Source organism: Notothenia rossii (assembly GCF_949606895.1).
Source record: "Notothenia rossii genome assembly, chromosome: 7".
Lineage (NCBI taxonomy): Eukaryota > Metazoa > Chordata > Actinopteri > Perciformes > Nototheniidae > Notothenia > Notothenia rossii.
In genome coordinates, this window is record NC_136905.1 from 21,927,950 (window position 1) to 21,941,943 (window position 13,994).

The following is a 13,994-nucleotide window of genomic DNA, read 5'->3' on the forward strand; positions in this document are numbered from 1 at the left end:
ATTGCCAATTTTGAATCGGTGTGTTTGACAAAAACATAACTTGATTTAATATAAGTCTGATTGAAAAAACGATTTTGACAAAAAGAACCACCAAACAGCTGCTGCGAAGTTACCCACTATTTAACTTATTTTATCCAAAAAACTGGATATGTTCTTTCTGACTTTATTCATCTGAATATTCACTGGGTAGAGAAATCTGCTAAAAGGTAGACATTTAACAGTAATTCATTGCTATTTGGCCCTGGAGAATTTTACTGAAAGATGTTTTTTTTTATGAATTGCCTCTCAACATGAGTTTAAGTGCTTTGAAAGGCTTTGCAACTGTGATACTAATACATTATATTAAATCTTGAATCAATGAGTATGATTTGCTCATTAAATGTATTAATTTAGAGTTTCTGTGTTGCCTTTTTTCATTCATGCTTTTAGAACACCCTAGTCTAGTAATATACAAATAAACAGAAATAAATTATAGCTAACCCCTTTAAAATGTTATTTTTCTTTTACTCTGCTTGTAATGTTTTTCATACTTTCTTTCAGTGTAATGCAGTTAATGTTTGTATTGCTTGAATATTGTTATCACCATCTTATCTTGTTCTCACCAAGACATCGCTATAAACTCTGCTAAACAGTTCACACGTGGCACAGCAGTACTCTGCACCTTTCTTGTTACAAGAAAGCAAAGAATGTTACATTTCTCCCTCCTCTTGCTGCTTCTCCCCGCTCATTAACACGACGGTTTCATCTTTTATTTTAAGTAGGAGCAGGCACACACCATACTCCAACTGTATAATTTCATTTCCTTTGCGTTATCCTTAGACTTTAGACTTTTCCCTAATATCATCATTTCAGCTTTTTAAATCCCTTTGCTCTTTGATGATCCAAGGTTTTGAGAGCAAAGGATTTTTTTCTGGGCGACAACTGCCGGAGAATAAACGAGTACTAACACTTAACATGTAATCACTGATAAAAAAAATCTCTCTCTCTTTCATTTACCTCCCCCTCTGTCTTTAGCCGTGTGTTCAGTACTGGCCAGAGCCCGGGCTACAGCAGTACGGGCCCATGGAGGTGGAGTTTCTGTCCATGTCTGCTGACGAAGATGTCATCACTCGTCTGTTTCGGGTCAAGAATGTCACACGGGTGAGTCATTCAACAAAGCCTGCACAGGACATGTTGTGCCACTCAGTGGTATTTCACAAAAAGAAAATGAACCTTATTAGAAATGCATTAGCTGTGGCCTTCTCCAGTAATTCAAATTTGACTACTGTACCAGTACATTTAGAGCTACCAGCTGTAATGTGCACCTAAACACGACATGACACAAGTCCTTAAAGTCAAAGAACTATAGACTTGGTTGTAATAATACTGTGTAAATTATGATTTGAATTTCTATACATCTACTTATAAGCAAACTCAAAGGATGAGTGCTTCACTTGATGCTGGATTTCCACACAGTGTTTGCCTATGCATCATTATTTATCCATATTTCTTTCTAATGCATAAACAACGGTGCTTCTCTAGTGTGTGCCTCAAGGGAAAGAGGAGGTTGTCAAATTAATACAATTTAAATACACTCTAAAGAATATAGCCTGGAGATGTGCACTGAGCACAATGTTAAAAATAAAAAGATAACAATGGTTCATAGATTGTATCATACATACTACAAAGGACATTGTTCTGATATTCGTCAGTCCAGAAAATAGAACCAGACGCACCAAGATGTTCCCATATGAGGGATACATATTAAAAGAGTTTTCTATGACAAACTTGCAAGAAAAGCCCATTAACAGAGAGGCAATAAAGGTCATTCTTTCCCTTTTTTCAATTTCTTCTTTTCATTTCCTAGATAAGCGTCTTAGGTGCATGTTGGCATACCAAAGAGGGGGCTTTTATCATCATAATGCATTGCATATCTTCCGTGGCAGGACACTCTTCTCAAGCTGCATAGCAGACTCTTTTACATTTCTTCATAAACCATGTCACACATTTTTACAAAGTATGTGGCATTTAAAGAATTAGGAAGACCTTGTGAAACAGGCTAAATAAAGTATCTGGCAGCTCTGTCATGGTAGAGGGAGCACAGGGGATGTCAGGGAGGTATTTTCTCATTTTTTTTAGTTGATTCTACGTGACTATGCAGGTATGGTTAAAGCCTGCACATTTGCATAATTACATGCATGCATTCCACTCCGGATCACTGTCAACCCAATTATTGAAGAAATCTGTATGCAAGGCATTTCTTGGCTGCTATTAGAAGCAGCGTGACATGCTTTGCACAGAACTTCCTTTCTTGATTGGCATCCTCACCTCCTCTGTCGACCGCCCTTGTCATTCTCCTCTCCACCCAGAGCACCTTTGTTGCACTCAGTACGTACGACAGTCAAGCAGAGGGCAACTTAACACAGTGTGGGAAAAGTCGAATCACACAGAAATAACATAAACCTCTTCCTCTCACTGCTTTAGGGTGTGTTCTTCCTGTGTGTGACAATGATGTATACTGGTAGGGAGTAAAAGTCAAAGAAAGTGCATCGTAAGCGTATGTATGTGTGAGTTGTATTACAAAAAAAAAAGAAGAGTACATTGTATAACTCCCAGCTCCATTGAGGCAATTCCTACGTGCATCATTGGTGTCTTCGCCAGCCCAATTTGCATGACTTACAGTTCTCCACTGGTCCTTAAGTATTAGGTGAGATTCCACGGGACAAAGTTATGAACACACAGGGACCTCTCACACACACATCCCGGGCCTAGCTTACCTCAGCGGACCTATATATCTCAAAGTCAGTCTGCTGAGTGAGCACAGCTGAGTGCCAGCACACAGCCTAGGGAGCACTCTTCTACGGGTGTTAACAGGCACACACAGAAAATACTAAAACAACCAGAAAATGCACTTCAACACAGACACAAACAGGAGCAAGCACACTTGCACTCACAGCACTGGTTTACTCATGTATTTTTCTTTTTTCTGTTGCATCCCAAGCTCCAAGAGGGCCAGCTAGTGGTGTGTCAGTTCCAGTTCCTGCGCTGGTCGGCGTATCGAGATGTTCCCGACTCCAAGAAGGCTTTCCTCAACCTCCTGGCTCAAGTGCACAAATGGCAGAGGGAGTGTGGAGAAGGTCGCACTGTTGTCCACTGCCTGTGAGTAATCTGTTAGCGACACACATCATGGACTGTTAATTAAAAGAGAAAGAGAGAAGGCAGAAATACGTTCCTCTCTGAAAAGGTCTCAGAGAGGACATTACCGCTGTTGGATAGTGACATTTAAAAGTGCATTTAAATCAAAATCTTATTCTCAGAGGGGAGAATCACATAAATGTTAAAATATGGTGAATCATGACTGTTTGATGAGAAAGAGTCTGTGTCGTGTTGTGACTGTGATGGTTTATGTGGGTTTTTTTGGGTCAATGAGATGCGATGCATTGAAAAGTATTTTTCCGTGCTAGTATTTTCATAATGTCGAAAATCAAATTGTGGTGTAGTGCAGTGTGTGTCGTTGTATGCCCCTCTGTTGTCCTAAGCCCCCGGGGTGCACATCCGTTGATGAATATGAATGGGCCGTCCAGCTCATTGCAAAGCCATCACACGTTTATCTCCACCGCCCCCATCCGAAAGCACATCACTCAGCGCTGTCACACAGTGTTACCCACGACAACCAGGAAAGAGATTATGGAGATCAAATCAATTATGGCTTAATACAGAATGCGATGGATCTCACTACAGTAAATCCAGCACTGCCAAATCACTGACGACGATTGATTACCTTAATATTGCCTGTATACGCTGCGGAGGCTTCCATGCCCACCTTCCCTGCGGATGTCTCAGGAGAGAGGAAGTGGATTGTCCTCCACCACTTTATTGATATTGCCTTTTATTTCTGATGACCAACACAATATTTCCAAGGATCCTTGCTCTTATTTCTTGATTTTCCCTTCCTTTTCTTGTGTCATTATTTTGTATCAAGATATTGCATCTGCATGCTGTATGAACGGTATCAAGTGTTTTTCATGAGGTAGCATGAACACAATAATGGGGTTATCAGATTACACACCTTCTTTCCTGCTTATACTGTGTTATTGTCTTCGGGAGCTCGAGCTGGAGACGGGAATATACATGTTTACATTGAAATGTACTGACAGTTGATGTCTGAACCTACAGTTCATCTAATGGAAGGCAAAGCAGCACAAGCTTATTTTTTTGCTTAGAATGGCAAAGCTAAAAAGCTCTTGTTGGTAGATCATTAAAAACCATTACAACTCACCCTGAAGGGAGAATCTTATTGAAGTCCAAAAATGTAAACCTCATGATGGCTAGAGGAAATGTCTAAATGTTTTATCTCAATCAATGACTATTTGTCAATATATTTCACACACATGTTCCATTCATCATCAGCGGCAGACAGACCAGTCAACATTGTTTGTTAGAAGAAGAAAAAAAGAATTGTAAATAAGATTTACAACCACAATGCTAGAAATCTCCATGACCTAATTTCTATAAAACCCTCCTCTTCCTCACGACCTGCCATTTTGCAAAGTATTATTCTGAATATTGGCTTTTATTTACATTCGCTCACTGTCTTCTAAATCTCTGCTTATCCATGAAATAATAACCAACCATAACATTGATATCATGGGCCTTTACAAAACCTGGCTAAAGCCAAGTGACTTTGTAAGCCTGAATGAGGCATCACCCCTTAGCTACACCAGCCTGCAAGTGTCTCGTGAATCAAGAAGAGGTGGGGGCCTAGCTGCTATATACTTACGTTCTTATATGTTGTATGTGAGGGACTACGGATGTAAATGAGCTCAAAGCTAAAATCCGGCATATTTACACTTGAAGCATTATTTGTCTTAAGTGTTCATTAATGTGCATTATCCCTATTCAAATAAACGACTAAATGAAATGAAAAATATACAACTCTGGTTCTCTGTCACTAAATCAAATTATTATGACTGGTTTTACATCCTTTGAATTACTACTTATGCATGCTAATGAAGAATCATTTTATATAGCAATTGTTTACCAACCGCCTGGGCCTTATTCACAATTTTTCTCTGAGTTTGCTTCTTTTCTCTGTGACATATTGACATGATCAGACAATCTTATAATCATGGGAGATTTCATTATTCAGATCTCATAGACTCTACTGATTTCACATAACATGTCAATGTACCCTCTCACGTCCATGGTCACACACTTGACTTAGTTTTAACACGTGGCCTTACCCTCTCAGACATGACTATGTCACCACATCTGCCTGCACTTTCAGATCATTATGTCTTTACTTTTAGGAGCACACTACCTTCTAGTCGTATTAATAGCCATTCTGAAACCTATACTACCCGTCGTACTGACTTGACAACTGTTCATAAACTTGCTGATAAACTCAAATCTTCTATTATCACCATCGATCAACGATCGATCACTGACACTCTCAATCATGTTTTGCTGGATGCCTTTAACTCTTTTGTACCCCTTTTATAAAAGGAGAACCAGACCAAAACCATCACCCTGGTACAACCTAGGTCTATGAAACGGAAATGCAGAAAACTGGAACACAAATGGAGAACAACCAAACTCAACATTTTTCGACTCGAGTGGTCCAACTGCCTCTGTGAAAATAAACGCACTCTTCGCTCGGCTAGAACAAAGTATTTCTCTGAACTCATCCAAAACAACAAAAATAGCTCAAAATGTCTCTTTACGATACAATATACTTTATTGTCCCCGTAAGGACATTTGTTCTGGACTCCGTCCTGCAATTCCGTATGTACATATACAAACATAGTAAACATTAAAATACATACAAATATCATCTCTCATACATCGTTTGAACAAACACAATACACAGACGCACATACTGACAATGGCGACCTATTGCATAACCCTCATGGCCAACATTTAAGAAGCACATTTCATTACATTACATGTGAATGTTAAGAAGCTTAATGGTTATAGCGGTTCAGCCTGCTCTTGGGAACCCTGAATCTTCTACCAGAAGGTAGGAGCTGGAATTCCAGGTGGAGTATGTAGGTGGGATCAGACACAATTTGTTGTGCCTGTCTAATAATGGAATGCTCATATATGTTTTGGAGAGATGGATGTTTTTTGACCCCCATAATTTTTATAGCAGTCTGTACCAGGCGAGCGATCTGTGATTTTGACTGCAGTGTCAATTACCATACCAGGCAGTGATACCTACTGTATGATGCTCTCCAACACTGCATGACGAAACAGTAACATGAACTACTGCTCGACTCCGTAAGCCCGGGGTCTACGCAAAAAAAATACAATCGCTGTTGAAGTCTAGAGCACAGACCTTCAACATGCACCTTCCAGCTGAGTATATTATCTAGATAGACACCAAAGTACTTATAGGAGCTGACCTGAGCTATGGGTTCATTTTGGATAACCACCGGCCTAAGGTCACCCACTGCCTTTGGGTCCCACACCATCTTCTCAGTCTTCTTCACATTCAGCAAAAGATGGTTAAAATCACACCATTGCACAAATCTCTCTATTTCAGAGTGATAAGCCGTTGAACTGCTGCCTTTGTGCATTAAGCCAAGGATGGTTGTATCATCTGAGAATTTGATGATATAATTCTCGGGGTGGATTCTCGTACAGTCGTTTGTGTACAGTTTGAAGAGGACTCTTTGATATGGTTGCCCATCTAACCTATAAACCGTCAAAACACCTCACTTACTGCCTCTGACTTCATAGAGTTCTTCACAGCTAAAATTGTGGATATCAGAAATAAATATCCTCCACTCCATCTTCTCCCACCCAGGACATAGAAATCTTGTATGACCTGCCTCTGCCATGCATTCTCAACCTCTCAATTACCCATGAAACTCTCTCTGTACTGGTCCTTTCCTATAATGCACAACCTCTGTACTCTATCCTATTCCCTTGAAGTACATAAAGGACCTTCTCCCGATTCTCAGCGAACCACTATTGCAGATAATAACACTCTCATTACTGGATTTGTACATGTATCGTTTAAAAAAGGGGTAATACAACCACTACTCAAGAAAAACAACATGGACTCTAGTGTTATCAGCAACTATAGACCAATTACAAACCTGCCATTCCTTTCCAAAATTCTGGAAAAGGCAGTGGCCCAACAACTCCATCAATAATCTACACAATCCATATCAATACGGCTTCAGGAAACTCCACAGTAAAGAAACTGCACTAACGAAAGTTGTCAATGATCTACTCCTTGCATCAGACCATGGCTCTGCATCCATATTGGTGCTGCTTGACCTTAGTGCAGCGTTCGACACAGTTGATCACCACATTCTACTCCATCGCTTGGAAAAACATGTAGGACTCACTGACCCTGCTCTTTCCAGGTTGAAATCTTACTGTACTTAACCAGGAGATCTCACTTTGTTGTCTTCAAAAACTGCTCTTCAGAAAATAATTCATTCAAATAAAAACATCTATATTGATTCTGACTTTTCTACATCCAACTCACAGGTGTATCATTGCTTTGAGAAAAAAGATTAGAATTTACCCCTTTTAGAAGTGAAGATATAGTTATTTGTTCTGGGAATGTCATTTTCAAGTCTGAGACCTGAAAAACAGGCTTGAGGCTTAAAAGTTTAAAGACATCACAAAAACAGTTTTTTTCCACCTTCGGAACATTTCAAAGATTCGTCCCATGCTTTCCCTAGCCGATGCTAAGACTTTAATCCATGCTTTTGTTTCATCTCGGTTGGACTACTGCAATTCACTTTTCTCCGGGCTACCAAAATCAGCAACCGCCTAACTACAACTGGTTCAAAACACAGCTGCCAGGATATTAACCAGAACCAGAACATTTGATCATATCACCCCTGTTCTCATTTTATTGCATTGGCTCCCGATTCACATAAGATCAGACTTCAAGATTTTACTGTTAAACTTTAAAATCTTACATGGACTAGCACCTCCATATCTATCATCATTAATCACCCCCCGAATATCTACCAGGCTCCCACGATCACATAATGCAAGTCTCCTTTCCATCCCCAGAATTCACAAATCATCTGTAGGCGGCAGAACCTTTTCATTCCGAGCACCTCTCCTTTGGAATCGTCTTCCATTTCAGATCTGCAAAGCTATTTCCGTTGACTCCTTTAAAAGCAAACTCAAAACCCATCTCTTCGCATCTGTCTTCCTTGTCAACTAATTTCCATCACCTAGTTTCCATCTACACTAGCATCACTTCAGTCACATGCTTTTATCACATGGCAATACTTATGTTGTTGTATAAAGATTTCATAATTTTTATGCTATGACGTTTGTATTTTGTTTTTGTCTTTGCTTTTGTTTGCTTTGTACAGCCCTTTTGAGGCATTTATTGTGATTTGGGGCTGTAATACATTTTGATTTGATTTGGTTTGATATAAAATACAAAAGGCTTTTCTTGAAGATTTGTATTTTGTTTGTATTTTCTCAAACTAATCTGCAGTAACGGTGGTGGTCGTAGTGGGACCCTCTGTGCCAGCAACATTCTCCTTGAGATGATCCAGTACCAGAACATGGTGGACATCTTCTATGCGGTCAAAACTCTACGCAACTGCAAACCCAATATGGTGGAGTCCCTGGTGAGAGCGTCTGTAAATAAATAAACTGGGTGTTTTCAATTGGCAAGAATATGCCTATGATGATGTTATTTTATTATTTTTAATTGAAGAATATTGTATTTTTCCTCAGGACCAGTATCGATTCTGCTATGACCTTGTCCTGGAGTACTTGGACTGCTTTGAAGGGAGATAGCAACCAAATATTCACCACAGCGAAGACATCCCGTCAGCTGGAGATTCAACTGAAAGCCCCCCAGAGACCCCTCTACTTTAGTGTTTGGACCTATGGTTTGAACGGACTGCAAAGAAAGAGAGAAGAAAAAAAAAACAAGATCAAGGTTCTAACTTTTAACCTTTAATGTACAGCTGTGATTTCCTCCTTGTTGGTGATGTTTATCTCTTTTGATATTTTTTGTGCTTTTCTTGGTCCTCTTTGCCTCCGGACTAAAGCTCTTTTGTGCAGAGGGTCTCTGTAGCAGCCAAACAATATTCTGAGCAACAAAATGGACCTGTCTATTCTGAAGAGGGGCCACCTTGGCTTTGTTTCATCGTGTTTAAAAAGCGAGGGGGCTGGATGAAAGTGCAGAGTCACAACAGCATTATCTAAACGTGGAAGCATTCTATTCTCTTTCAAGAGCTACATACAACAGCAGTGCTCTGCGGTTGTGGCATGACTTATCTACCATACCATAAACTGCCTTAATCTCTATTGATAGGACAGATTATTCAAATCATTGAATACATCTAAAAGGTTTTCCTATTGGTGAATAAACAGCAACACGATATTTTAACAAGGACCTACGGCATTAGGATAGCCCAGCCCTCAACAGTGTTGATGCAGAAGCTGTACAGTAGTGCAATGTGTTGTATTTTGCCATAATGTTTGTGCTGGATTACCATGTGTGCTATTGGTGGATGTTTCCAGGGACCACAGCACCGGGCCTGGTGTCACCACTGAAGATTCCCGTCTCATTACTGTCACAGTGCCAATCCCATCGACTGACTTGAATCCTCTCTTTACTTTGCTCTACTGCTTCATCTTGATGTATGCCTACAAACATACACTATGTACTGCATCAGCTATTGTTCTAGCTCCAAAGTGATTGTTTGTATTTTATACCCAGCGGGAAGGAAAAAAGGACGAGGAGAAAGAGGGGGGGAATCTGCTGGAAATGTACTGACATGCCATCGTGATGAAAAATGATGTTCCATTAATGCCGTGGTGAAGTGTCTCAACCAGTGCTGCGTTTCAGGTTTGACTCCGTGGCTCCTTTTACTCTTGTTGTCTGAGGCATTTGGTTGTACTGTAAAGCAAGCGTAACCAGTTTGAATTGTATCACCACCCTTTCAGGAAGGGGGTTAATTTTTATACGTTTTGACATGAATTTCAGTTGTTGTTCCTAGTGGTGTAAAATAAATAAATAAAATATATATAAATAAAAAGGGGCATTTACATTTTGCAGAGGGAAAAATGCTACTGCCTGACCGCTGGTGTTCTCCCAATAGTGGCCATCTTACCTATCTTACAATAATATTGGTATACAAGAGCAACAATAACAAATACTGCCCACAGACCCTGCTGTTAAGATACCACTGGTCTGACCAAATTAAATCCATTTTTTTCACCTAGCAGACAAGGCATGCAGACCTTTAGTGTTGTAAATGCCCGGATCAATTGACATCAGGCAGTATTATCCACATAATGGTCAGCTAGTGAAATGAACCAGGAAGCAATTTCTTTTGTATTTTTTTAAATTACAGTATGTTCAAGAAAGTATCTATTTCTCACTTCGTTATTGCCCTTATAAATATGTTATGCACCATCATATCTCCTGACATTTTTACAAGTGCAGGATTTCAAGACAGGCATTAAAGTAATCACTCCAGGACCTGCCCTTATAAACAAGCAGAGACACCTTGAAGCCCACAGAAACTGAGAAATGGCAGCTATGCGAACTCTGTTGCTACAGTAGTTCGCAGCTCACAGTCTGGTTCAGATGGGAGTGCCAGGGTATGTGAGGAATCTAACAATGTTCCAACATCACCAGGCTCCCACAGCTCACTGATAGAGCAGCTTGTTTTTTGATGAGGATGAAGAATGGGGTAGCTACATTGTGGTCAGCGATCTGACCCAGGATCACTGCAGGAAGTGCCTGGACACTTTTTCTCGAGGGTAGAAGGAATGTGTACATACAGATGTATATTATGTTATGTGAATACTATGTGAATAATATACTATATGTTTGCCAAGAGTAAAGACGTAGAGTAAGTAACCATTACATAACCACCAAGGTGAATGTGCTGTAAATGACCATTTTGTGAGTTTATTGCCAGAACTTTTAACAGCCGAGTGTGAACTGAGTCTCCCTGATGGTTCATTCCTCTCTGAGTAAAACAGGTCTGTCAAAGCATGTATGGATTTATTGTCTGCTTTGTATTTCATTTTGTTACTTTCAGTATATCCTGATCCACATAGTTTATTTCAACAGCTTTGTTTTCAGACTGTGTGAGCGCAATGTACTTTTGCCATTCCAAAGCTTTCTATTATGACGGCTCTCTAAACGACGATTGCCGCTGATTTCAGATGTGTGTTTCTGTATGAAGCGATGGTACATGACATGAACCTTGTATTTGTGGGCGCAGTGTGTATATTTAAAGAGAGAGACGGAGGAGATGGATGTATTTTGAGGTCGGGGAAAAAGGGTTGGTTCTGAAGAATAACAGTGATCAACAATAAAAGAAGGGAGAAAGAGACATATTGTTGTCAACTCATCATTGGGTGTTCTGTCAGAAAAGCATACACGGCAACAAAAAAAGTCAGTGTGTTTTTTTTTATGGTTTGTCAGCAGAAGCAAAGAATTGAAAGCTGGACATGGACTTCCTGTCTACGAACCTCTGACCCTTCTGCGGTTTCTCATACGGATGTGGCCTTTTAGTTGTTACCCTTCGCTTTGAACCACATCGACCATTTGATCTCTCTCTTCTTTTTAAGCTCTCTCTTTATTTCTTTCCCCTTTCCCCCCTTTCATCACCCTCCTCCTCTCACCTTCCCCCTTCCTCAACTCCTCTTCCATTACTTTCATTTATCCCTCTCATCCTTCTCCATCTGTCTCGCTTTGCCGCTCGGCCCAGAGTAAGGTGACTCCAGACCACAGACTTCCTCTCACCCACGGCTACGTTGAATAATGCAGCAGTCCTGCAAACTGATCCAGTGTTTAGGAGGGGGACAAGCCGGATTAATTAGAGGACAAGAACCCCCTACTGTTGGGATGAAGAAAATGCAGGCCCTCTGGATTTGCATTTAACACATTTGGAGATTGATAAACCTTAAAAACAAGTTCAGATATTGTTAATGTAAAAAGTTCCTTTGATAAGATTTTTCATTTGTCATGACAGTGAGCAGGAGAAAAAATGCATTATAGATTTAACAAGACATGCATAAGGAGCTTTTTCATGGAGGCAGGTCATTTACACTATCCTATTTTAATCTAAAAGATTTTCTCAATTTCCTTTTTTACCTGCAGAAAAGTAATACAACCTGAAATCCTTAGCGGCAGGCTCCATCATCCTCGTCTCAAATGTGACCGGTGGTTTAAATTAGAAGGTAATTGGAATCTTATCATTTAATTCTGAGGGTGTAATGACAGCCATGTGTAAGGTAACTAATCATGGGGCCGAGATCCAACTGGGTTTTGTCTTTTCTCTCTGGGCTTCCTGTCTAATATTCCTCCACTGACAGGCCTGATGGATGTCTCTCCTGGTCTCTCTGGTGAGCTTCGCAGTAGACACACTCTCATCTGGTGTTTCTGTGAAAGGGCCGCCACTTCAGCTGATATAAAGAAAGAGGGCAAGGTACAGTATTTAGTGATAACCGCCTTGAATATTCGTTTTCCACCTTTATTTGTCTGACCATTTATCAAATATATTTAACTAACCTTTTCAACTGTTTGTCAACAACTACTTCTCCATTCATTCATTAACAAACTTTTATCTAAATATGTAAACCATTCCTTCACTTTACCATTTAATTACTCTAAGTATAAGCTTTTTAACTTTGACCAATTTTAGACAACCATTTTATTTAAATTTGTTACGATGTATCCATTCCTTTTACTGCTTGAAAAAATGACTTCAAGTTAACTATGTCTCCTTTTTAGCCATGAATAATAGACAAGTATTTCATATAATTGACCATAACTTGCAGATAGTTATTTTTATATTTTGTTTAATGTATTTGAATCAGTGATTATGTAATTACAGGACAGGTGAAGATAATTAAAGTGTTACAAAAAAGATAATTAAACCACAAAGTATCTCTTCTAGCTAACTCTCTGCTGGCTTACTATCTTTATTATTACATTTAATTCATTAGCACTAACAAAACATGCATTTAATGTGTTTGAACTTCGTTAAATTTGTGGAAGATTTGTATTTGGATAGATATTTGTATGATGATTAAAAAAATCTCGATTTTTGTATCTGGGGGAAAAGTGCCTCAGGTTGGAAATAACTGCTCTGAAAACTGTGCTCGCAGACAGGATATCTCCTGGAAGGTTTTGGCTTTGACTAAATGTTCTGTCTCAAAGCACAGTGGTGTTTCTGACTCAATATTAAGCGTTTCTTATTTCATGCTAAATACTTTACTAAAAGATGCCGATAAAATCCAATATTCTCGTGGAGAAAATTGTCACAAAAGCTTTTGCGGGTGACCTTGCCCAAGCCTCAGTCGATAAGAAGAAAGCAGAGATGCATGCATATCCTTTAACATGGCATGGAAACAGTGTTAAGAGGCTTTTTAAAAAGGAAGAAAGATTGGGATCAATGTGCTTTCTTGGAACCAATACAGATTTATAAACAGGTCGTTTTTCTTTGATGAGAAATTCTTCTCCATTTTCCTAATAAATGCACAATGTGAGACGTGAACACATACAGTATCTTGTCTTACCAACATGGCAGTGCTCAACTTCTGCTGAATAGAGCAGCAGGCAAGACAGGTAGCTCCAGCTCTGTGTTCGTCAGAGCGAGGACGGAGAGGAGCTGGCCAGATGGCTCTTTCCACCATGTTTCCTCACTGGTTCCACTGCCACGCTCAGCCAGACCGGAGCCCTTATCTCAGCAGTGTGCTCCCAGTTCAGTGAAAGTTATGGTTCAAGAGAGGGAGCTCACTATGGTTCCAGCCCCGAACGCTCAGGCAAACAAGAAGCTCGAGACAGATAACCAGAATCACAGCACACACGAATGACTCTACCGTCCCCCTCCTCTTTATCACACTTACCTTTTGCTGTCACAAACCCTTGCAGTACGTTGCCTCTACCATGGACACAAGCCACCTTTAATTTAGGATGCTTTGACCTGTATCATTTCAAGGCCTTGCACGCATAGTTGAATCAAGCCAGTGGAGGGAGACTTAATGTGTGGCAT

General features: G+C 39.9%; 1 protein-coding gene across 1 annotated transcript in view; it reads left to right on the forward strand.

Annotated features, from left to right (window-relative positions):
- ptprub (protein tyrosine phosphatase receptor type Ub) overlaps positions 1-11,327 on the forward strand; it is a 153,360-nt gene extending 142,033 nt beyond the window's left edge. The window contains exons 26-29 of the mRNA XM_079692435.1: positions 1,015-1,140; positions 2,981-3,138; positions 8,459-8,594; positions 8,704-11,327. Coding sequence (XP_079548561.1) covers positions 1,015-1,140; positions 2,981-3,138; positions 8,459-8,594; positions 8,704-8,766 — 483 coding nt within the window. The 3' untranslated portion in view covers positions 8,767-11,327. The remainder of the gene's footprint in view (positions 1-1,014; positions 1,141-2,980; positions 3,139-8,458; positions 8,595-8,703) is intronic.
- Positions 11,328-13,994: the final 2,667 nt, after the last annotated feature.